The sequence below is a fragment of the Carassius carassius genome, chromosome 6, assembly GCF_963082965.1.
Source record: "Carassius carassius chromosome 6, fCarCar2.1, whole genome shotgun sequence".
Taxonomy (NCBI): Eukaryota; Metazoa; Chordata; class Actinopteri; order Cypriniformes; family Cyprinidae; genus Carassius; species Carassius carassius.
This window is the reverse complement of record NC_081760.1, coordinates 3511331-3537581: the sequence shown is the minus strand read 5'-3', so window position 1 is coordinate 3537581 and position 26251 is coordinate 3511331. Positions and strand designations below refer to the sequence as shown.

The following is a 26251-nucleotide window of genomic DNA, read 5'->3' as shown; positions in this document are numbered from 1 at the left end:
TATATGTAAGGTATGTTTATATGTAACTCAATAGCATGCATATGTTTGAAAACAAGAACAGATCTGTCCCTTTATTGACAATGGCTGTTGCCTTAGTGCCTTCCATCTGCCATTTGCTTCTCTTAAATCACCATTAAGAAGCAGATATTTTTAAAAGCTCTGGCATGATGCCTGATATAGAGCCTGATCAGCATTTGTATATGTGTCTGTGTAAGTGGTAAGGGACCTGCAGATCACAGTTTTAGAAATACTGCCTCCAGGCAAAGAAACACAAGCTATTGCAGTCCTCATAACTGCTAGATCAGGTTGAGTGTTACAGAAGAAACTTTGCATCTTTTAGGTGTTTTTTTTTAAAGTTGCAAGGGATCTTGTAGCCTATCTACAAAGCATGTAACAACGTGAACGTGTCATAAGAAATTGTTACATTTTGTGACATTACACTGCTACTCGAAAACGTAGCTTGTTACTTTAAAAGCAACACGGACAGTTTAGAAAACGTTTGTTTGTTTTTTTAAAGGTATTGACAGTTACTCAATAGTAGTGGAATGTGATCCAAACCAGGTTTAAAACACAGATTTAATGAGATCTGCTATAATGAAAACATTCTACTAGGTTCTCTACTATGCTCAAGCAAACCCTTCAGGCTCATTTTGAAAAGTCACTATTCAGGCAAATCAGTGACCCACTAGGAGAAGAACAGAAACCATACGGCAAAATGTCCTATAGCATGACAATGGATCCATTATGTGCACACTTTTATTCAGAGTAACCTTCACCTTTTCATATGATGTACAATGTATGCAGTGGCTCAAAAGCCTTCCTAAACCTCCACTTATCAGCTCCACTCGGTACAAGATTCAGTGTTGGACAATAGGTGAGACTGCAAGGCCCACTCTCAAGCAGTATGTCAGACTGTACAATATATAGTACATTTGAGCTTAAGACTCTTGTAACAATAGAGAACAAAAGAAAAAGAAAAAAGAAATAAAGTCACACTGCAGAACATACAGTCACATTGTGAAGTACAGTATAAATTTGCATTTATGAGAAATATATTTGCATCATCTTGTTGCTCAGAGGTGGGCATCCACATTAAGAAAAACCTGTTTCTGAAGAGGAAGGTTGTAAAACCATTATATACTGATTAGATGAAAGACAATTGTGCCGAAGAACATTTTCAAAAGCATTTCACATAATCTGTACACCTGCTCTTTCTTTTCTTATTTCTCAATATATGATTCACAGAAAAGTATAAAACCCGCACTCTTCTTAATGGGGTCTTTTTATGCGCAATTAAATTTTCCTTAATGTTTTGAGATAAAGAGCATGAGCTTGTAATACATCCTCCTCAGTCCGAAAAGACCATTTATTACTGCAATAACGACTTATTCTGAACTTATTCGGTACAGGTTGTTTTGAAGACTTCCATAACATTTTGCAAGCTTTTTAATAAAGCTGTTACTCAAAGCTGCAGTAGCTGATTTCTTCTCAATGGCATTTGCTCGGCTGGCACAAGACTCCAACGTCCATAATTTGAAAACTGCCACCTTTGCTCACATGCACTCAGTTCTGAGCCAATCTCCAGAGTTGTAAATGCTCTCAATCACTCTGAAACAAAGGGGAAAATGACGTCATAACACTGAATAACTGATGGCATCAACCAAACCCTTCACCTTTTGAATATCCATGAATTGGCGAAGGTCTGTACTAGTAGGGACTAATGGGGCCATGGTAGCTAAACCTTGACCCCACTAAAGCTATGTGTAAACCTGCGCTCCTCTAAAATTAGTCAAATAAAAGCTCTATCATATCAATAATATACAGAGAAAGAATGATTTCTTGCTTCTCCCTCTTTCGCTCCTCTTCATAAAACAATCGAAGGGTTGTGAGTTCGAGTCTCGGGCCGGCAGGAATTGTGGGTGGGGGGGGTGCATATACAGTGCTCTCTCCACCTTCTATACCACGACTTAGGTGTCCTTGAGCAAGGCACCGAACCCCCAACTGCTCCCCGGGCACCGCAGCATAAATGGCTGCCCACTGCTCCGGGTGTGTGTTCACAGTGTGTGTGTGTGTTCACTGCTCTGTGTGTGTGCACTTCTGATGGGTTAAATGCAGAGCATGAATTCTGAGTATGGGTCACCATACTTGGCTGAATGTCACGTCACTAATCTAATCACTAAGCTTAAGTTTCCCGAGTCATTGCAGGAAGGCAGAAACTGTTCAGCAGCTAAACAAATCTGATTCCCAAGGTAACATTATTTCAATGATTCAGTGCTCCTACAGATGGGATTTCTCATGGCAGACCGAAATATGGAATAAATTAATGTCAAACAGAAGATTGAAAACAAAAAAACAAGAAGAAAAAAACAGAAGAAACAAACAAACACACCCATGTGTGAAATTGCACCCACGCATACAGTATATTTGTTTTGTTTATTTGTTTTGACATTCTCAAATATTCTACAGCATGCATTTGGGGTCTATATCTCGTCTGATTGGCCAGCAGGCTGATTCTCTTATTTCTATCTTATTTCTATAATTCTTTGCTTTATTAAGCATATGTATTCAGCCTCAGTTCAGCTGAAGAGGTCAGATAATGCTTACATTTAAAAAAAAATAATGCTTTTTTTCTCTTACAATTTCACTTTCAAAATATTATTTTATTTTCTGCTAAGAAGACTGGATTTCTATATCAAGCAAGTATGCAGCTGTGTAAAGGTAAGACAAAGCATGGATCATCTGGCTCCATGTAGCTGGAAGATACAGCACAGTAAAGAGACAGCTAGCCTTAATGCTAAGTTTTACAAATACTGCAGATTTTTTGTCTTATGTTTGGATGCAACATATTTTTCTCTCTCATTTCCTCTTCCCGACAAAGAAAAGAAACATTTCAGTGCTAATGAAAGAATTGTACCATCAATGTTCATAATTAAAGCTTATGATCATTAATAATCAATCAGTTTTCTTCCAACATTCTTACACAGGAGAAATCAGGATTCTCTGATGAAGTGAAAGATTAAAAGAACATTTTCATTTACCATCATTATTACTCACCCCAAACTTTTTAAAGGTAGTGTACAATTATAATTTTGTGATGACAATCATGTGCACTTAACTTGCAAATATCATTCCTATATGACATGAAAGTAACACTGTATATCAAATATTTCATAAGGCTTACATAAACATTTTATATACTAGTTTTCATTGTGCACCATGTAGTCTTTTAACACACACACACACACACACACACAAAGTAGGACAGGAAAGAAATGTAAATGATACAATATTGCCAAACTATACATGTACAAGATAAAAAATTATAATATAATAAAAATAATAATAATTAAATGAGCATCACAGTAATAGAATGAAAAATTATAACATCTTAGAAGTATTAACTGTAACTAATTATAACGTAATAAACCTTATCTCTGTCTCACTTGCACACACATAGATGGATGAACACTGGCAGACACATGTATTGTAAATACATATAATAATAATAAAAAAAATTGTGTCTGAAAGGAGATAAAACACAAAATCTAACACTGCTTCTGTAGAATGCAAGAGAACAGGACCCGAGATAAGATTTTATTAACATTATGATAACACTTTTTCTCACTTTCTGTCACCCTCTCGCTATTTAATACATTTTCTGTCTCTCTATTTCTATCTATATATTTGTTACCCTGGAACACAACACCAGTCCTAAGTGTACATTTTTTTAAATTGAGATTTATACATAATCTGAAAGCTGAATAAATAATCTTTCCATTGATGTATGGTTTGTTAGGACAGGACAATTTTTGGCTGAAAATCTGGAATCTGAGGGTGCAAAAAAAATCTAAATACTGAGAAAATTGTCTTTAAATTTGTCTAAATTCATTCTTAGCAATGCATAATACTAATCAGAAATTAAGTTTTGATATATTTACAGTAGGAATTTTAAAAAATTTACAAAAAATCTTCATGTAACATGATCTTTACTCAATATCCTACTGATTTTTGCATAAAAGGAAAATCTATCATTTTGACCTGTACAACAGTTTTTTGCCTATTGCTAAGAGTATATCCCAGTGACTTAAGACTGGTTTTGTGCTCCAGGGTCACATTTATATCTACAGCAAATATTCAGAGTCAAGATAGAGTCAAGAAACTGTTTTAAGATTGGTTTTTACATAATATATATCTTACAATAGTATTTTTCTTGTTTTAGGCATGAACCTCACCTCACTAAATTGTTAGATTATTGAAAGAAAACAAAAATGTGAAAAGCAAGTTATGTTTCTTTCTGACAATATCCGTATTGAGCAATACTGCAACCTTTAGTATGAACATGAATGGAAATGAGTGATTTCCGAGGAAAGGCTGGTGATGAGGGGTATGTAGGTCAAAAGAACAGGAATTTTATGTTTTCTCTGGGGTCTCTTAGTATTGCGTTGTCTTTGTTAATGGCTTCAGTAATGTATCTCTGACCTCTGAAAGAATCCATTAAAAAGCCGTAGTATCTCATGGTCATGTGTCTCTATTATAGTGACCAGTGGAGGAGAACAAGAGATAAAGGGCAGAAGAAAAATACAGACAACAGCAACCAGGCACAGCCTGTGAGATTCACAGGTAATGCATCAGCTACAAGATTATGTGACCTATTTCTGACTTTAATTTAGGGCCTCTTCCATTATAAAGCCTGTAAAAAATAAGCTTCCTCTTTCACTCGGCCTCACTCTCTTTTCACATACACATTCGCTTCCGAAATGACACAAAACAAGAGCACTTGACTTCAAAATCTAACTTCAAACATTATGAGAGAATAGAGCTATTGTCTTTTAGTTCTTTGAAGCTTTATTTATCACCCCTCTCTCTTCCTTTCATGCTCTCTCTCACGGTCAGACCAGAGTTAGCTGCAAACGTGACGGTGCGCTTATAGATTGGCGCTGTACAGCATGTGCACTCCGTGCGAGGTCCTGAGACAGGAAGAGATGGATAAATGATTGGATGAAGGGATAACGAGCATTCCTCAGCAGGCTGTTCGCAGGGTGGGTGGGAGTATGAGGGAGCCAAACTGATACTCATGTGCAGACATCTGGGTGTTTACTTTGTTCAGATGCATGTATCCAGAATGCCTAACCCCTCTTAATAAACCAGAGACACTCTAGTAGCTTAGTAATGTTTGGTAATGCAAAGAGTGAAAATGACACAACGGAACATCATTTCATGCTTTTCCACTGGACACAACAGGAGAATCATTCCAAGTCCAGCCCAAGTTGATAATTTTTTGCTAGACGGGTAAGGAATTAATTTTTATGTGCACACTCTATGAAACAAACTGGTCTTAGTGTAATTTATATAAAACCCACAGATGATCATACTGATCCATTTCAATAGGTAGCAGTGCAGCACAATCACTTTAGTAAAATTTCACAGGCTAAAAAGTCCGTTGTCAATAGCGTAGCGAATTATGAAGTATGAAAGTCACTTTCAAACCAGCTTTCTGTTGGTCAACAGTAAATGTGAACAAGTACACAAAAAAAGAGTGGCCCTAACACTACATTTTGACTCACTTTATCACACAGCAAAGCACCCAAGAGTCTCAGAGAAATAAAATTGTAAGACTTTTTCAATAATTTTAATTATACTGAATTTTAATAATAGGCCTACCAGCCAATTGTCATGTCTGTTTTTGATTTAATAATAACTTTTCTTTTTCATGTTCCTGTCGTGTGTTTCCCTTGTTTCCTCATGTGATCATACTGTAGGGAGATGAGAGGGTCTGTATTACTTACTATTGGAGAAAGAGTATCTGTCAACTTGGTTAATTGAGTTGTGCGTTTACCGATCCCATAGGAATGAATGAGAAATGCCATAAGCTGAATCCCACCTGTCGCAAAAAGTCTGTGACTTCTCTTATAAAACTGCATTTTTTTCAGTGTTAACTCTAAAAATAGTCCAAAAGTATTGTTTAGTGTAAAAAATGTTGGAGATTAGCCGATAGGCTATCGATTCATTAAATGATAAGCTGTTTCCCTTTGTGTGTGTGTGTGTGTGTGTGTGTGTGTGTGTGTGTGCACTTTAACTTCCTCCAGCAGCAGGGGGCACAGACTGAGAGTGATGCACACAGACAATTGTGTCACAAAGAATGAGCACACCCTAACCAAAATATGTCTGAGTAAAAGAACGAAAGTGAGGGAGAAGAAGGTCACAAAGAGGTAAAAACTGAGAAAGAAGCGGATTGGCACAGATGGAAGAGGTTGGGAGGGAATGTGACCCAAAAGACTGAGAGAGGGGTCCTGAGGACAAGTAAACAAGTGTGCATAAGCGAAGCGTCTCTGCACGAACAAGTCGAGCAATGTGTTACGCGAGTTGTGCCTTTTAAAGAACATGTTTTGCGATGCCCACTGCAGGCATGAGTGATTTCGGTTCCTTTCATGTTGACTGCTTTTCGGGTCACTGTCTCTCACCTCTAGCAGCTACACATGCAGCACACACAGAGAACTCCATTCAGGCATCACACACTTCAGCTCTATACACATGCACGTACACAATTCTCAATGCACTACCCCCTATCCATTAGCAGAAACACACACACTCGCTCACAAACTCACACATACTGCTCCTTTAGCTCCACTCATACCAAACCAGAGACATACAGTATACTTCACTTATGTCATAACAGTGAGGAAGTTAAAGGCTTAATCACAGCAAGCTGCAAATTGCTTGAAAACAGTATTAATAACATAACAAAATGATTACACTGATCTTACCAATGTGGAGCAGACCATTAAAATACTGTACGGGTCAGAGAACTTCACTCTGTCAGAGCTGTTTAATTAACTTTCCAAGATGACATACTTATTTAATCCTAGAAAATGTAGAAGTAAACACATTTGGCTTGCTGTTTGTGAAAAATGGGGTGCCTGGATAAAAGAAAACATATTATGTGAAAGAAATGTTGTATATGCTGACTTTAAAGCATAACACCTAATTTACACGACCAGTCAAAGGTATGAAATCATTATGATATTTAATGTTTTTGAAAGTATTCTCTAATGCTCACCAAGGCTGTATTTATTTAATCAGAAATACAGTAATAATATAATATTATAAAATTGTATTATTGCTATTTAAATATCTATTGTTTTTTATTGTCACGTGATCCTGCAGAAATCCTTCTAATATGCTGAAATATTCCTCAAGAATCATCTCTCATTATTTTGTCAAAAAGCAAAAAAGTAAAACAACATAAAAACTTTTTTAAAAAAGCATTTAATGCTACCGTTCTGGATGAGAGAGCACCTCAGTTAACTGTCTGGGAGAAAAGTCATGCAAAAGTAATGCATTTCTTTCCATAAAAAGCAACAATGTAACATAAATAATTAGGTATTTAGGAGTAACACAATAATGTAACATGACATTTAAAACTAATGTTCTCTTAACACATGTGCTTTGGTATTCAGCCCCCGAGTGTGTACTGTTCTATCTACTCAGAGATGTGATTTAGCACAATTTGTGATCATAATTGGAAGTTCTTCTCGACACGTTTTGTGTGTGTGTGTGTGTGTGTGTGTGTGTGTACATACTCATCTGTGTGTGTGAGACAGAACACCTGAGCTCTACAGGGGGATACAGATGCAGCAGTGTTTACAAATACAGACACTTGAGCACAGCAGGATGTGACAGAACAGAAACACACATCACCAACTTCCTGAAATTTACCAGCCTCTCAGCTTATTATCGCTAACAATGGTCAGAACAGATAGACAGGGGACTGTGACAGATCGAATGCCCTATGTAACCCTCTCCAAACTGGAAAAGGCCTGTAAGCGCAGAAAAAAATAACATGAACATGTTGCAGAAATGACAAACCAGCATTTATGTGGTGAGATTTCAGCACATGGATGTGATAATGATTCCCACTGTGATGTTCCTCATGCTGTTAATTAGTAAATGTGTACTTGCTGAGGAAAACCACATATAAAAGAAAACAACAGTGCAGCAGGTAGTGAAGCAAAATCTAAAGACCTTATATTTTCAAAAGACTGAAGGTTTAAAGGAACAGTCCACCCAAAAATTTAATTTTGCCTATAATTTACTCACCCTACGGCTTTCCAAGATGTACTGTAGAGTAGTTTGTTTCTTCATCAGAACAGATTTGGAGAAATGTAGCATTATAACACTTGCTCACCAATGGATGCTCTGCAGTGAATGGGTGCCATCAGAATAAGAGTCCAAACAGCTGATAAAAACATCACAATAATCCACAAGTAATCCACACCACTCCAGTCCATCAGTTAACATCTTGTGAAATTAAAAGCTGCATGTTTGTAAGAAACAAAACCATCATTATAGCATTTTAACTCTAAACTGTCACTTCTGGACAATATACTAGTCCATAATCAATAATTATGCTTCTTCCAGTAAAAAAAGAAAATAAAAATGTGTTTAGAACCGTTTTGGACTTCTTGTAAACGGTTCTTGATCTGTGTATATTTCTCTCCTGATTCAGATTAGATGACTTTTTCACTGGAGAAAGCAATATTATGGATAGAGGACTCGTATTTTAACTGGAAGCAATGGTTTAAAGTTAAAAACATCTCAATGTTAGATTTGTTTATTACAAACTTGCTTAAAGCTTGTGGATTACTAACATCTCGTGGATTATTATTATGTTCTTATCAGCTGTTTGAATCCTGCAAGTGTTATAATTATAGCTTTCTCCAAATCTGTTCCAATGAAGAAATCAACTCATCTACATCTAGGATGGCCCGAGGGTAGGTAAATTTTTAGCTAACTTTTATTTTTGGGTATATGATTCCTTTAAGGTCTATCTAGGAAAGCAATATATTTTCACAGAGGGCAGTGTGTGTGTCCTTAGAAGTGGATAAAAAATTCAGCTGAGGCCATCCTTAAAAATATTCTTGTTTGCCGTAACCGAACCGACCCTGTCAATTTAGCACCGACTCAATTTTTTTATTTTTTTGCTTTTAGTCCCACCGACTTGCCGATTGTAAATTTGCGTTAAGACCGACCAATTATTTTTTTACTCTTCAAACAACTAATACAAACGCAATAAAACACTATTAATTATATTTAAGTAAGTATTGTAAATATATAAATTGCCTTGGCCTACATACAAATGAAGGCTATCTTCTTTAATTAAAAAAAACCCTTGACGTCATCTGTGTTTACACGGATGTCACACTGTGGCCTGTGCGTTCTCTTCGTCTCATACTCTCACTCACTGTCAGAGTCAATGGTTCGCGCTTGCTAATGATGGCTGCGGCTGCAGTAAACTAAATGTTCGCGGTCAATGTTCAAAGTCATACGGGTTCGGGCACCATAATACATCTAAAAAAATTCATTAAAACAGCTCGACACCGCTTTGACTTGGCACAAAGTTCTGGAAAAACTGTACCCAGATCTTTTCCCATCCCTTCTCCTCTCTAGTCTAAAACCTTGACCGTGTCGACTGTCACTTTATGTTCGAAAATCTATTGCACGAATCAAGCACGAATCAACCAACACAAGTTTCGAAAACGAAAATAAGAAAATGATTTTAACGACCTTTTCTCGGAGCGCAGCCAGGTTTTTTTTTTTTTTTTTTTTGAACAGGCGTCACACAGCAACTGCAGCTTCAGACAAACACGCATAACAGCAAATAATACTTCTGCACAATATTTCTCTTTTTACAACAGAAATGTGAATTCAGCTGGTATTCAGTCTCATACAGTTTCGGACTTGAATCGCCTAGGGCTGTCAAAATAGCTGAAAAAACTAAATTCGAATTTTTTACTTAAATATTCGAGTTTGTCATTTTGCAAGTAACTTCACGCCAATAAATCATCAGAAATATTGGTCTTTACCAATATATTGAATCTTTACATTCCTCCTGCCTGTGGCCCATGGATTTACCTATATTTGGTGTTATTTGCCGTATAAAACTTTAGACATGCAAAATCGATTTTACAATCAATTCAATGAACACTCGTCATTCAAATCAAACAGGATTTTTTTCACAAAAGTGACAACCCAAGAAAGCAACGTAAACGTTCTCTCATTTGTAGGTTGCATTGATAGGTAGCGGCGGATGCAAGTAAAACAGTACCTCATTTTTTTCTCACCTGAAATTCATGCAATAAACATGTTTTTGACAAAGATTAAAATTTGTTTGTGGTCTATATAGCCTGCATAAAAATGAGGTTTGCAATGATGCGCCCGAAGGCACGGGTTGAAGACCCAGTCAGTGACGTCTCGATATGCTAATTTGTTTAAATTCATACCGACGTCATCACCATCACAAAAATGTACTTTTTTTTTACATTGAAACTTGAAAAAAAAATATAGACCGACCCTTTTTTTTTTTTTTATTACTGTTACTGCAAACCAAAATATTTTTAAGGATGGCCTGAACTGAAATCTCTTTTGAGTTTTTTCTTAAACGCTTAAGGTTCGGATATGGTTAGTGAGGCACACATGAGGAAAGAACTGAAAAGTTTTCCCTAAATGTGCAGAGGGGTCAGACTTATGGGGGCACGAAATGAGAGGATGTTTCTTACAGTAGAGTGCACTCTTACTTTAACCCTCCCTTGAAACACACTATAATCCTGTAAAAGCTTAAAGAGCCAAGATGGGACAGTTACCTTGTTCAGCTTCTGCCTAATGGAAACACATTAGTTCCCTTTCAAGGGAACTTCGAACTGCGTCCTCTGAGGGGACACTATGGGGAACACCTCGTCGTGACCCGTGTCTGAAGCATACTTTGAAAAACACCAACGTGTTGGCCGGCGACAGCCTCTGACGTCACTACCAGCGCGACTATAAATACGCGCCCGTAGGACCCGTCACTATCTTCTTCGTCTTCATTGACTGTTTTGTTTGAAGCGTGCATCTGAGAAACGACCAAAACGGTAAGAGCGATCTATTATTGTTGTCATGGCATCCACTAGCAGGCGTTTAAACAGTGTGTATATCCGTGTCAGTGTTTTACGGCACACACACTCTTTGCGTCTCTTTTTTGGGCGGAGAGCACGCGCGTGATGTCCTCGAGGGGGCAATCTGCATGCACTGCGAGCGTTTTTCGGTGAAAAAGCTCCTCTCTCGTTTGCCTCTCTTTTCGAGGAAAGAGGGACAGCCATCTGGATCCCGCGGCTCAGGACCCACCGTTGCCGAGGCACGGAGGAGGATGAGCTCGGGGGGATTACAGGTGGATCTCGCTGAGGAGTGTAGAGAGGGACTTTGTTCCTTTCACACTCTCCGGCGGCAAACGAGAGTGAACTTCGGGAGGAAGATGCATTGTCATTAACCCTTTCTTGTACTGAAGTTAGTGCTCAGCTGGGTTTTTTCCCAGGAAGAGCAGGAGATGTCTGAGAGTGGAGAAGAAACTGAGGCTGAGCCTTTCTCAATCCTCCTGCCCTGCGTATGGGGAGCTGTTAGCTGCAAAAAGACAAAAAAAAACGAAAGGGAATGGAAGAAGGCCGTTTTTTTTCTCACATCCATCGGTTTCAGCATACAAGTTATGCTGATATCGGGGGCATGCACGAAAGCGGCTATGAGAGGATGCCCCCTGTAGGGAGATGCTGGCTATCTATCTCTCTGTGGGGGAAACGTCCTCTCTCAATTCCCCCGATTTTAGATCCCGCTTAAATGGCAAAACATACGCAGCAGCAGGTCAGGCGGTGGCTTCGTTGCACACGATGGCAGTGCTTCAGGCTTACCAGGCTGGCCTGCTGAAGGACCTGGATACCGTCGAAAGAAAGGAGTCCAGGTCCGAGCCCGAACAACACAGGGGTCCCGGCCCATCTCGATCTGAGGATCTTAGATGGGCGCAGAAGGCTAGTGTTGCGGCTCGCGCTCCTCCCCCGCCTACGGGCAGGGGCAAGAGGAACCGCGGGTCACGGTGTGGTAAGCAGGGTCTGAGGGACATGATTCAGACGAGGCTGCGTCCTCGCCCGGGTCAGAGCGGTAGGAAGACCTAGTAGCTCCGGATGTTTTAACCTCTGTTTTTTGTCCTCCCCTGCCTAATTCCCCTGTAGCCACCAGCTTTCCACCTGATCGAGATTAGGTGGACAGTCTCTCACATAACAGTCTCCTACCTGGACCGATGATGTTTTTGGTTGGGTCTATGTTCATAGCAACCACCTTATTGACGGTCCGGACCAGAAGGGGGCGCCCCGCAAGCGGGACTCCAGTACAGGAGGGTGGGTGAGTACGTAACCCTTGCTCTACCTGTTTATGGATGTTATGTTGCTGGTGGTTATATGTCTACTAACAATCTCTGTGAGTTTCCTTTACAGTAGCTAGGTGGCCAAAGAATTGGCACAGCACTGCAGGGAATTCCATAGATGTCCGGCCAGGTCACCCTGAGGGGCCGCCTGGCCGCTTGGCGCATCCGGGGAGGTGGTGGTTACGGCAAGAAGCTCTGTATTAAAAAAATATTGCCTCAGGTGATGCTCCCCTCGCCTAGAAAAGAGGGTTGGAGCTCACCGCTCCCGTGCGATCCAGCGCCTCTGCGATGCTTGGGAACCTCTCTGTACACACGCTTGCCTGTATACTTTCTCAAAACCACATAGTGGTCAGTGTGCACGTTAACGTTTTGCGCACTGTCTGAAATCCACGTAAAGTGGTAAGTGTGCACGCAAGACTCTGCGCACTTTCTGAAATCCACGTAAAGTGGTAAGTGTGCACGCAAGACTCTGCGCACTTTCTGAAATCCACGTAAAGTGGTAAGTGTGCACGCAAGACTCTGCGCACTTTCTAAAATCCTGTATGGTAAGGGTTACGCGCTCCGCTTCGTTCCCTTTCTTATGATGATTAGCCCTGTGTTCCTTGGGCTTCATCCAACCAGTGTGTATTTGTTATGCACCTCAAGCATCGCTTCCCTCAACATGAGGGGCTGGGTGGACTCCCACATATTGTGGTTATCAGGTGGTAGGCTTCATCAGGCCTCCCTGATGGTGAGCTCCCACATACTGTGGTTGCCAGGGAGTAGGCCTCACCAGGCCTCCCTGGAGATTTAGCTCCCACATACTGTGCGTCTCCACTAAATAGCATATTGTGTTTTTTTTTCAGATAGTAGGCTTCACCAGGTCTCTCTGAAGGTGAGCTCCCACGTTCGGTGGTCGCCAGGTAGTAGGCCTCACCAGGCCTCCCTGGAGATTTAGCTCCCACATACTATGCGTTTCCACGGGGTAGCATATTGTGGTTTTTTTTTTTTAGATAGTAGGCTTCATCAGGTCTCTCTGAAGACGAGCTCCCACTTACTGTGGTTGCCAGGTAGTAGGCCTCACCAGGCCTCCCTGGAGATTTAGCTCCCACATACTGTGCGTCTCCTCTATATAGCATATTGTGGTTTTCAGATAGTAGGCTTCACCAGGTCTCTCTGAAGGTGAGCTCCCACGTTCGGTGGTCGCCAGGTAGTAGGCCTCCCCAGGCCTCCCTGGAGATTTAGCTCCCACATACTATGCGTTTCCACGGAATAGCATGTTGTGGCTTTTTCAGATAGTAGGCTTCACCAGGTCTCTCTGAAGACGAGCTCCCACATACTGTGGTTGCCAGGTAGTAGGCCTTACCAGGCCTCCCTGGAGATTTAGCTCCCACATACTATGCGTTCCCACGGAATAGCATATTGTGGTTTTTTCAGATAGTAGGCTTCACCAGGTCTCTCTGAAGACGAGCTCCCACATACTGTGGTTGCCAGGTAGTAGGCCTTACCAGGCCTCCCTGGAGATTTAGCTCCCACATACTATGCGTTTCTACGGAATAGCACATTGTGGTTTTCAGATAGTAGGCTTCATCAGGTCTCTCTGAAGACGAGTTCCCACATACTGTGGTTGCCAGGTAGTAGGCCTCACCAGGCCTCCCTGGAGATTTAGCTCCCACATTTTGTGCGTTCCACTAAATAGCACATTGTGGTTTTCAGATAGTAGGCTTCATCAGGTCTCTCTGAAGACGAGCTCCCACATACTGTGGTCGCCAGGTAGTAGGCCTCACCAGGCCTCCCTGGAGATTTAGCTCCCACATACTGTGCGTTTCCTAAAAAGCGAGCTCCCGCGATTTGTGGTTGTCAGGTAGTAGGCCTCACCAGGCCTCCCTGGAGTCGAGTGCTTTCAGTTTCCACTGAGGTGGTTATCTGGTAACAGATAGTAGGCCTCTCTAGGCCTCTCTGTAGGTGAACTCCTACATATTGTGGTTATCAGGTAGCAGGCTTCACAGGCCTCTCTGAATGTGAGCTCCCACATACTGTGGTTGTCAGGTAACCTTTCAGTACACACGCTTGCCTGTGTACTTTCTCAAATCCACATGGTGGTCAGTGTGCACGTTAACGCTTTGCGCACTGTCTGAAATCCACGTAAAGTGGTAAGTGTGCACGCAAGACTCTGCGCACTTTCTGAAATCCACGTAAAGTGGTAAGTGTGCACGCAAGACTCTGCGCACTTTCTAAAATCCTGTATGGTAAGGGTTACGCGCTCCGCTTCGTTCCCTTTCTTGGGATGATTCGCCCCGGTGTTCCTTGGGCTTCATCCAACCGGTGTGTACTTATTGTACACCCCAAGCCCCCTCAACTTGGGGGGGGCTGTGTGGGCAATTCTCGGGTAGTTCAGCAGCGCTCCCCTTTTCTGAAAGGGTCACCTATGAGCATGCTGCTCAGAGCTCGGAGTCTTCCTCTCTTGGGAGACTGATTCCCGGTTCTTCAGAGCGCTCCAGTACCACATACTGTTTGAGACGCTCTGTGAGAGCAGGCATCCTGCTGAGGCAGGGGCTGAGGCCTCCAATTGCTCTGCTCCCGGGCCACTCTTCTGCGAGCTGCTCTGACAGAGTTCCACAAGAGCCCCTCATTAGAACAGTATTTGTAAATCCATGTTATGGTAAGTGTGCACGGGAGTCTTTGCGCACTTTCTGAAATCCACATTGTGGTAAGTTCGCACGCTAGTCTCTGCGTTCTTTCGAAAATCCCTAGATGGTAAGGGCTTCGCGCTGCTGCTTCGTGCCCTTTCTTGAGTTGGTTTAAGCCCCGTTCATCTTGGGCACCACTCCACCTAGGTATCCTCGGATACCTATCTAGAACAGGGCGCCGCTACTAGAGTGCTGTGGGGACAGCCCTTTCGGCAGGTTTTGCGAAAGCTAGCAGTAGCCCCTGTGTGACAGGCAAAGACTTGGTAGAGGAAAGTGCCAGGCTTTTAGCCGTATCCCTTTAAAGGAATCTCTGTGATTCCAAGCCTTTAGCTCTACCCCGGGCCAGGGCCCTACAGGATAAGTTGGGTATGTAGCTTAGGCCTTTGGCCGTAAGGGATAATGTCATAAGGCAGCTGTTAGACCGTCCCAGGGGCGACTCCCGGTGAAGAGAAAAGCGGTAGAGTTGGAACTTAGTGTTTGCCATGATTCTGGTCTGCACTCCCCTCAGCATGGCGGCGTGGGTATACTGTTCCCCATAGTGTCCCCTCAGAGGACGCAGTTCGAAGTTCCCTTGAAAGGGAACGTCTCAGGTTACGAATGTAACCATGGTTCCCTGAGAGGGAACGAGACACTGCGTCCTCTAGCTCCCTGCCATGCTTCGGACGCAAGCTTCACGAAGAAGATAGTGACGGGTCCTACGGGCGCGTATTTATAGTCGCGCTGGTAGTGACGTCAGAGGCTGTCGCCGGCCAACACGTTGGCGTTTTTCAAAGTATGCTTCAGACACGGGTCACGACGAGGTGTTCCCCATAGTGTCCCCTCAGAGGACGCAGTGTCTCGTTCCCTCTCAGGGAACCATGGTTACATTCGTAACCTGAGACGTTCTATTTCTTAGATATCTCAAGCATGATACTAAATATGGATTTTACAACAAGTAACCTCCAAAATATTGGCTAAACGTGTGTTTTTGTGCTTGTTCTGATCCACTTCCAATGGCAATTCCCAGAAATTGCTTACTGCACCTTTAAGACGACAAAATATCAAACCAGGTATATTTGTTTCAAAGCCAACATTTCCTCATTAAAGCAAAAAAAAAGAATAAAGTAAAGTCTATCAGTTTCCAAATGACACCTGATTTGTTATTCTGTTTTCGATGCTCTGAAATACATTTTAAGTCTAGTCCAAAAACTTTTAGTGTCCTTTATATTTACAGTTCAGTACAAATCCAACCTAGCAAGAATCCAGTGTGTGCCTCCTTCCATTTTAGTGTAAAAATCTTTCTCAAATCTCAGATCCCTCAGAGTGTCTATTCTGAAGCCTTTCTCCACTGGACAATGAACATGGCTTAAAGTCGCAGTGAAACGAGAGTAGACCCACCACCATTTCCATCCACTGAGAACTATAAACACCACATCTGAGGGTTTGGTCAAGTAATGAATTCCTTTCAGACTTCAGAACGTCTGCAGAAAGGATATCACTGTTATCATCTGCAATAATTCTTTGCCTACACTTATTAGAAACAGCTAATCCTTCCCAGAATTCACTTGCAGTACATAGCCTTCATCAGTCCCCCCCCCAAGCACCAAAATAATACAATAATACACAACCACAGTGTAATGAAAAGCAAAAGAAATGTGAATGAAATAATGTGGTGTGCATAAACCCAAGCCAGAAAACGTTCAGCCAATACAAACAGAGAATAAGCTGTGACAAACCAATTATATCAGGCTTAATAGTGAATACCAAAGGGAGAACGCTGACAACAACTTAAACTAATACAGCACATCTAGTACAACAGTCATCATAAATTACAGTTGTCAAATCTACAATAATAATCTGCATTAATGACCCTAAGAGACATATTAAAAATATGCCTGAAAAACACTGTAATTGTAAAAAAAAAAAAAAAACCCAGCAGAACCAATTGTACAAATGCCACTCTAAGTGTAAACATGAGCTGTGTGCTAAAGCCTGTGGGTTTCACACAGTAAGAGCTCCCCATAACTATACACATCCTCCTGTGACCTAAAAACAAGGCTGTGGTTGCCTGCTACACGTACAATGACTCGAGAGAGACATCTCAGATTATGGTTGAGCGCTGCAATCACACAGGCAGCGGCACAGCACTCCTCCCCCAGCACACTGTCACTCGTTCATCTGGTACTAGAGGACAGCCGTATGTCCAGCAGTGGTGCTGGCTGCTTCGATCGCTCTGAATTACAAAGAACGGATTTTGGTTGATTAAAATCCTCGGCTCTCTGTGGTAATTGTTCATGTTCTGTGTGTGTGTGTGTGTTTGTAGTTTCTATACATTTCTTCAAATGTAAAGCCAGCCCAACAGATGCAGACTGGGAGAGGGTGGGTTAGGTGTGACTCCAACATAAATGAAAATATTTAAAAAGATTAACACATCAATTTTAATCTTTTTTGGATTAATTGGCCTTGCTTATTAAATAATCATTGATCATAAATGTCTAATATGGATTACAGACATTTTCCAGCATCCATTCAACAGTAACCACCTAGTCAGTCCAAAGTTAATGTCTGTTTCTTTCATCTTATCATGGTCTGTCTAACCTGTTCTTCCCATAAGAAAGTCTGCATTCTCTTCACTCTCATTTCTCCAGCTGTCTGGTCTTCCACTCTCTTTCTCATCGGTTTCCTATCACTTCCAAATAACAAGAGTCAATAACACTCAATTCATTATTAACTAGGAGTTTTCCCTCAATAAACTCCTTAATTAATGCTTATTAATAGTTAGTAAGGTAGTTGTTAAGTTTAGGTATGGTGTAGGATTAAGGGATCTAGAATACGCTCATGCAGAATAGGCATTAATATGTGCTTTATACTAATAGGCAGCCAATATGCTGGTAATAAGAAACTAGTTAATACTGAGAATTGGTCCTTAATAACTAAATAAACTCTTCCTTATGAGCCTATCTGGAAAAAAAAGATACAAATTCAAATACATGACATTGCTTTTAAATACCAAGAAATTATCACATCAGTTTGCATTTGATCTATTGAGCTCTTAAAATACTTCTCAATACTGAGCCAGTTTCATCACTAGAATCCAGTAAAACAACATCTTTAAATGGCAATAAAATAACTTCTAGATTATCAAAACATTAACCCAAATAACTCAAGAATTAAATATAAATACTATAACAAAAATGTGCATTTGCTGTGAAACAATTTCTGTGGTATGTGTGTTTATTGGTGTTATATTATATAGTATTGCGTAAGCACGTGCATACAGTATGTGATTTGTTTAATTGTTGTGGATCAAAATTGAATAGAGGATTAAAACTGTCATACCAAATTAATAAAAGCATGAATCAGTGAAAACTGACACTGGAAAAGAATCAGCCTCCAACTGCTCGCGAGCGGACAAACTTCAGCGCGCAGATATTGGTTGCGCTCTTTCCACAAACTTCTCCAGCTCCCAAACGTCCAGCTCCAAACACACATTTAATGAGCACCTTGGAAAAATGCCAGGATACACAATGTGGGTCAAAGCTTAATTAAATTGAGTCTGCTGTTTTTCTAACGAGTCTATATGAGTCAGGTTTTCCAGTACTTATCTGCTGATATTCTGATTCTGGACAGGTTTCCTGTTCGTGTGTTATTTTCCCACTCTGTGATTGACAGGAAAAGAAGTACAATCCCATGGCACATCATACTAAGAATGCCAAAATAATCTGACATATATCGGGCACAGCACATCAATCAAACCCAAAGAACGTGTTCATTTTCCCTAACAAAGCCCAACAGCCTCTCTGGGTTCAGATCCGAGTTTAATACTGAGATACCTGCCTAGACAATCTCACAAGATGAAAAAGAGAGGGAAGCCCCAAAGCACAGATGCTGACACAGATATGGACTCCACATAATAACTCAACTAACCCCTTCAGACCTGAATTTTTCCAGACACATACACACAAACACACACACACAAAGATGTTTAGGATCATTAAACTGTCTATTAAACTGGAAATTGAATTTGAACAATATCAGCATCAAGATGATTATTCATCTGCACCTACCTTTTATTTATGAAAATCATAGAATTAAAAATTGGGGTTATGCCCCTTGCTCAAGTGTTCAATGATTCAAACCAGAAACCTTTCACTGAGGTCACACCACCTACAACTTTGGCAGCTTACCAAAAATAAATAAATATTATATATAGCCTATAGAAGTTTTGACAAAGCATGTAGAAGCGTTGCTGTTACAGGAAAATGGTTTTGAAAATAAAATATATAATATCCTTTGTCAGATATGATATGAAAATCCCTCAAATTTGATGAAGATTGCACAAAATGTGTATTAATCATATCTTGCTGTTTTGCAATAATAGTACACAGTCCATCTTTTGTGTACAGTGAGACCACTGTCTCTTACACTAGACATCACTTATGACTTTGTATTATGACTTATGCTATATGACTTATATTTTGGCTAGCACTGATGCCACCTCTCAAACAGACGTAATTTAATAACAAAATTTAGTTCATTTTGATAGTACTGTTAAAACAGTTGTGCGTAAAACACGCAAACATTTCGAGTTTTAGGGCAATTTGGTTGTATTTGATATCAACTGTCCAACATTTCAGTTAAGGGCAAACGTTGGTGTACAGATCAGGACACAACACCTGTGATGCAGTTTCAGGGAATCGTGAAACATGAGCGTGTATTAGAGATGCGCGCGCGCTCTTCTTTCTGATTCCTGCCTGTCACTGTTGTTATCTTCTGTTCACGCTTCAAACACAACACTTCAGCAGTTAATGTGAAATAAACGTGACACGCGTGTAAAACCTTCTGCAAGATCGCGCGCGCAACTCACCTGCGTTCCGAAGTTTCTTGTTTCTGTAAACGGAGAAAATCACCAGCAGGTTTCCTAAAATATCCACCACTATAGTGAATATGAGGAAACACCCGAGAGTAGTAGTGACCCAGGGCGGCCGGTGAAGTGCTTGCTCGCTAGGGTCCAGTGCAGAGCTGTTCAGAAAACTCCCATTCATAAACATTGTATTTCTTCATGAAACTTTTCTCAATCAACAAAATAAACCGCGCGGTTCAGGTGGCGCGCGTCTCTCCTCTGGGATGTCATCTCTTCGTGAGGCCCCGGACAACTTCCCTCGGTTCTCTCGTCGGGGCTTTCGTGTGTCGGGGTCTGCACTTTTATGGTTCTGTGTGCACCCATCACAATGTTGGAACATGACATCCACGGGCATCTTCAAAGCGCCTGTGAACATGTGATGAACTGCAGCGGTGTGTGTGTTGCCACCTTGTGGTCGTCATCGGTAATGCCGCTTTCATTCACCCATTCCATCTGGACGAGCCCCTTTTTTCCCTCTCCTCATTCATTATTTTTTATCCGGACTTAAAAAAAAATGCTTTATTTAATTTTTGTCGCTCCGTTCAGGATGTAAGATACGTAATAGAAACTCTGATTTTAACTACTATAATAATAATAATAATAATAACATTATATTATGATGATGATGATGATGATGATGATTATCAATCAAAATTATAAAAAATAAAATAATAATAATAATACTATAATACAGGAATAATTATTCATCAGTTAGTATCGGCCCTCTTATAATTTGATAGGCCAAGCAGCATATAAATACAAAAATTCCAGTCGTTTTATTTGATTGGCTGAGAAGCGGCAGGTTGGTTTGGTTTATGATTTATTATGCTTAAAAAAGGGTCTGGTTAAAATCAATGGGCAAATGTAATACTTTCGGTCTGGTATATACTATGGCATAAATAGTATTTGTCGCGCAGTTCACAGCATGCTCCATAATGTTGCTTCTCTCTGTGTAAAACCATAACATTTATAACAATTTATAACAAAAATATAACATTTTAAAGTAATAATATAAATAACATTTCTTAGGACATATAAAATGGAACTAGCATCAGACCCAAAAAAAGATGGATCAGTTATAAATGAATTTTGATAGTTACATTTTACCTTGTTCATAAACATGTATATTTGTATAATACGCTTGTTAAGTTGTGACACATCGTCAGTTTCCGTGTCTGGGCCTGTGTGATAAAAGCCTCCAGCCTGTCTGTCTCTTCTCTAACTGTAAGGTGGTCTGGAAGACTTAACTGTGAAAGGTCTTTACATTTACAATGAATAGACAGTGTGTTAAACTCTTGCAAATCTATTTGCACAAGTTTGCGGAGTATGAGACATTCCTGAGGAGGGAAAATGAGCTTGTGGGGAAAGGAGAGATGTAACGTTGTTGGCCAGTGTCAATGTGTCGAGATAAATACATGGCAAGGCCATTACTGTTGCAAGCATGTGTCTCATTGTACTTTGAGATTGTTTGATTAATGCTCTGAATGCATACGGGAGTTAAGCAACATATTTAGAATTCCAACATCTTTCTGAAGTTGCAAAGGAAAAATATTTTATATATATATATATATATATATATATATATATATATATATATATATATATATATATATATATATATATATATATATATATATATATATATATATATATATATATATATATATATATATATATTCTGTCATCATTTACACACTCTTATGCCATTCCAAACCTATATGAATCTCTTTTTTTTCTGTTGAACATAAAAGAAGATATTTTGAAGAATGTTGGTAACCATACAGTTGACGGTAGCCAAGTTACCAGCATTCTTCAAAATATCTTACTTTGTGTTTCACAGAGCCAAAAAAAAAATCACACAAGTTTGGAATGTAATGGACACTATGTATCAAAGGGTAAAACCATTCTTTTCTTTACCAGACATAAAGTACTTTAAAAGATCATAGCATGATTCTTCACGATGTAATGTGCATTTTGCCAAAGCTAAATTAACAATTTAACTTTTCAGTCTTCCTGACAGAACTTTAATAAGTGGAAACTCCTGATGAAGCTAAAGGTATAGAAAGAAAGGATGGATGACAGATGAGAGAAGTGAGGGGATGGGTACTCCTTCGAGAATGACTGGGGAAACCTTTCCTCATATATGACAATGAGTTATAAAGTTGTGTTTTTTGTAAAAGAGCAATATGTTGGTAACTCCAAATTCCAACTTGAATTCACATGTGCAAACATCTGAGCTAGTGTCCTTACCAGTAATCAGGAGCTGCTGTTGTTGACCTTTCCTTGACCTACAATTTAGTTTGGATTATTGTGACACACTAAACTTTCCCACCTACTGGTGAATAACTGGCATAAGAATGCTAACACATTTAGAGCAGCACTAATGTACTGCAAACACAAAAATAATGAACATATGTTGTATGCAATGCAACATATAATGCTAAGAATAAAGATTAATATTCGCACAAATACATTTTGATAGATATGTAAAATAGTTTTGATCTGGCCTTAACAAATATGATGCAATAGCGCCCTCTGCTGTTTAAAGTATGGTGCCTCAGCTTTACCTAACAATGGGTAAACGTTTCTGGAAACCTTTTTGGTGCAAATTTATTTGAAAATAAATCGTTCTGTTACTGAAAAGTATTTCAGTTATGTATTTACCTCTTCATGCCGGTGTTTAAAGGATAATTCAGTCAAAAATAATAACCATCACACCATCCATGAATTAATTTTAAATGTAGCATTCCATAACTTGCTCATGAATGGATCCTCTGCAGTGAATGGGTGCTGTCAGAATGAGAGTCCAAACAGCTGATAAAAACATCACAGTAATAATAAGAAATCCATACCACTCCAGTCCATCGTCTTGTCAAGTGGAAAGCTGCATGTTTATAAGAATTTTCTCTTGATTTAGACGTAATAACTTTTTCACTGATGAAAGCAATAAGAGGACTCGTATTGTCGCTGATTTGAAGTTAGAAACATCTTGATGGATTTGCATTCTTACAAACACAACTTTTCACTTGACTAGGAGTAATTGATAGTCTGGGGTTGTGTGGATTACTTGTGGATTACTGTGATGCTATTTAGAAAATGTAGTTTTCATCACTATATCATTGCTATTGCAGAATGCAGTGCACAATTTGAGATGTGATGGAAATGTTTATGACATCTCAGATAAGTGACAAAAAAAGAAATGGAACTATAATCTAATTGCAGACTGTCCATTCTCATATCTGAGATGATATCTGTCCACATGGTTTTCGCATTGTCATAATTGGGATATCATTCTGACAGCAGCAGAAATCACTTTTCTGCTGACTAGATCCATCATCTATATGAAAAATGCTTGAGCCCAGCAGAAAGTCACAGAAGACATCAACAGTCCTGTCTTGCCCTGTCATTCTGAACCCCAGCATCTCCGCTTCCCGCAGATCATCTGCTCTAATACACAAACACACTAAAATGCCATGCTGGAATAATATTATGCAGGTCACATCTCACATATACAACTGCAACAAGAACATTTTTGAATAAACCTGGATTTTTAACCATAGAATCCTTTGCCATGTCCTTGAGAAAGTGATTTGCATGTGACATTACTGAATTTTGAAGAAATCCAATCCAAAGGTTTCACATACTTTTTCCATTAGCTATACGCATGCCATAGAGGGACCTATGGAGAAAGCTAATAAATGAAGTCTGCAGACTTTTATAAGAAGAGTCACAGAAGTACCTTTGAAGTATTAAGTACACTTAAAGTTCCAGAGGACATAAGTTATAGAATATGACATGTTTGTTGAATTAATCAAAGGTGCACTCATTTTTGCAACCCTTCATTTAAACAAAAGAAGAAGAAGAAAAACTGGCTGATTTACTAAATAAAAACATTCTAAAATAGAATAAAAGAGAAGTTAATTATTGTTTAATTATTTTTTTTTATTTTAACTGATATATATATATATTGCTATTATATATATACACACATATATATACACATATATATACACACACACACATATATATATATATATTGCTTTCTTAGTTATCTCTACACGTTAAATTGTGATTTTAGCATTACATTCTATAATAACATCATTGTTAAAATTGTACATATTTTTGACCAAAAATAAATAAATAGAAACTATCTGTGTGACAATTTTATCAAAACAAACATTTCAAATGAAACAAACCGAGACATTTTGAGATTTTTATTGTTTAATATGATGTTTAACCAGCAATACACTTTTTTTTTTTTACTTATTAATGTCATTCATGCATCTGAAATGCACTATTATTTTTCATTAAGTTAATAATTTTCTATAAATATTTATAAGGCATTGAAACACAGTGTTCATTTAAATTTGCATTCAAGCTATTTGGCAGATGCTCTTTTCTAGAATGTTGTACTAAAAGCTTTTATTGTCCTGCTGTCCTGAATATTAACAAAACATATCTGAATTGGCTGCTGTTTGCTGTCCTAATGGCCTGTCAAACCGTCAGACAGAGTCAGTGGCATTGAATTCAGAGTCAGTGTGTGTAGAAACAGTAGGAACTTTGTGACAGGAGGTGAACAAATGGATGTGCTGTCAGCCATGTGCAGTATTAATATTTGTCTTTGTGTGTGAACTCTAATAAAGTTGCTGCATTCTGGAATGTTTTCTTCTCTCTGCAGGACTAAAGATGTGAGGAGAAGGTAGATAAGAACAGTTACTGTGCTGATGTAATGTGAAGGTTTACATTACATCAGCACATTACATTACCCCCCCCCCCCCCCCCCGGTTATATCCCACAAAATTAAAAGAGGGGAATGGTTGAGTCTTACAAGGATTTATCAGGTTACCATCTACATAATTACTTTGATACGTATGCAGTTCTCTTATTTTCTTCCGTTTAAACACTGAACTGTGTTCATCTGCATATGAAAATGAATGCTCTGTTCGCATTCCACTAGGGGGCAGTATAAGACTACGTAAAATTTCAAATGCATTCATTTGACCTGTGAACCGTGTGTATTTTAAGTAACTTTTAATCAGACATATACACCAGTGACATCAGCAAGATATTACACTGCTTCATCTGATGTCCTTTAACAACCAACATGAGTCACTATACATGCTTCATAACAATAAACAAACAAATATATATATTTTTAAAAAAGACCTGATAAAGAAAGGTTACAAGGTACCAGGCCCAGATACAACGCAGGGTTGCTACCCGTCCCTTAAAATACGGAATCGTCCCGTATTTGAGAATAAAATAGCGCGTCCCGTTTTGAATCAATACAGGGTTTGTCCCGTATTTTCGGAGTTGTCTTCAATGCAACATCTCATACAAATAATCATCCCACCGGCATTCTGTGAAGACTCGTCCTATTCTGCCCTGATTGGGTAATACTCGCTGCCATCGTTGGATTGATTGGTTGTTTTAGTTTCACGGCCAATCAGAGTCAGAGGAGGGCGGGTCAATTTGTCGGCGAGTGTTCTCTGTTGCGCTTGTCAGATGTGCGACAGCATGCCTCGGGAGAACCCAATCATCTCCTGAGGCAGATAGTGTAATGACAGTGTTTTTTTAATCACCTAAATCATTTTCTGATTGATTACATTAGATTTCATAGGTTGCCTGTTTGTTAAGAAATAATGTTACAAATGTTAATGAATCATGTTATGGTATGATTTGTTGGTAACACTTTACAATAAGGTTCATTTATTAAACATTAATGTATTAACTAACTTGAACTAACAATGAGTAAGTAATACATTTGTTACAGTATTAATTAATCTTTGTTAATGTTAGTTAATAGAAATAAAGCTGTTCATTGTTTGTTCATGTTATTTCACAGTGCATTAACTAATATTGACAAGATTTTAATAAAGTATTATTAAATGTGGAAATTAACATGAACAAACATGAACAATTGCTGTAGGCTATAAGTGCAGTTCATTATTAGTTAATGTTAATTAATGTAGTTAACTAATGAACCTTATTTTAAAAAGTGTTACCGAGTGTGTACAGTCAGACAAAGCATCATTTTAATAAGAGATAAGAGGGTTATAGTTAATAATAAAAATATAGTGCCTATATGTGAAGCAAATAAACAACTTAACTAATTTAAATGATTGCATTCTTCAATAGGCTAGTGTAGAATTAACAATAGACTATATAAAATAGATTAACTTACCAATAATAATAAAAAAAAAATGTGTCTTTTAAAAGAGTTTAGAAATGTTTGTAGATTGCTAATTTATTTATCCAAAATCTGTGTTCACACCACCTTATACAATTACTAAAGTTCATTAGGAATTTCTCATCCTACTCTTCTCTAGGTTACAGCAGCGGAGTTAACGCAGGTGTACCACACGGTTTAACACAACCTCAGCTATAAGTTGTAGCTGAGGTTGTGTTTAACCGTGTGGTATTTTTTATGAAAACATGTTTTAAGTTGTGATTTACCACCACTGGCACGTCATCTGA

The 26251-nt window shown here is 39.1% G+C and overlaps 2 protein-coding genes across 2 annotated transcripts in view; one reads left to right on the top strand and one right to left on the bottom strand.

Moving 5' to 3' along the window:
* The window catches only part of LOC132142242 (melatonin receptor type 1A-A-like), a 36204-nt gene extending 16027 nt beyond the window's left edge, over positions 1–20177 (bottom strand). Inside the window, exon 1 of the mRNA XM_059551957.1 lies at positions 19739–20177. Within this exon, the coding sequence (XP_059407940.1) occupies positions 19739–19922 (184 nt within the window). The 5' untranslated portion in view covers positions 19923–20177. The remainder of the gene's footprint in view (positions 1–19738) is intronic.
* The window catches only part of LOC132142244 (uncharacterized), a 124266-nt gene that overhangs the window by 73427 nt on the left and 24588 nt on the right, over positions 1–26251 (top strand). The window lies entirely within an intron of this gene.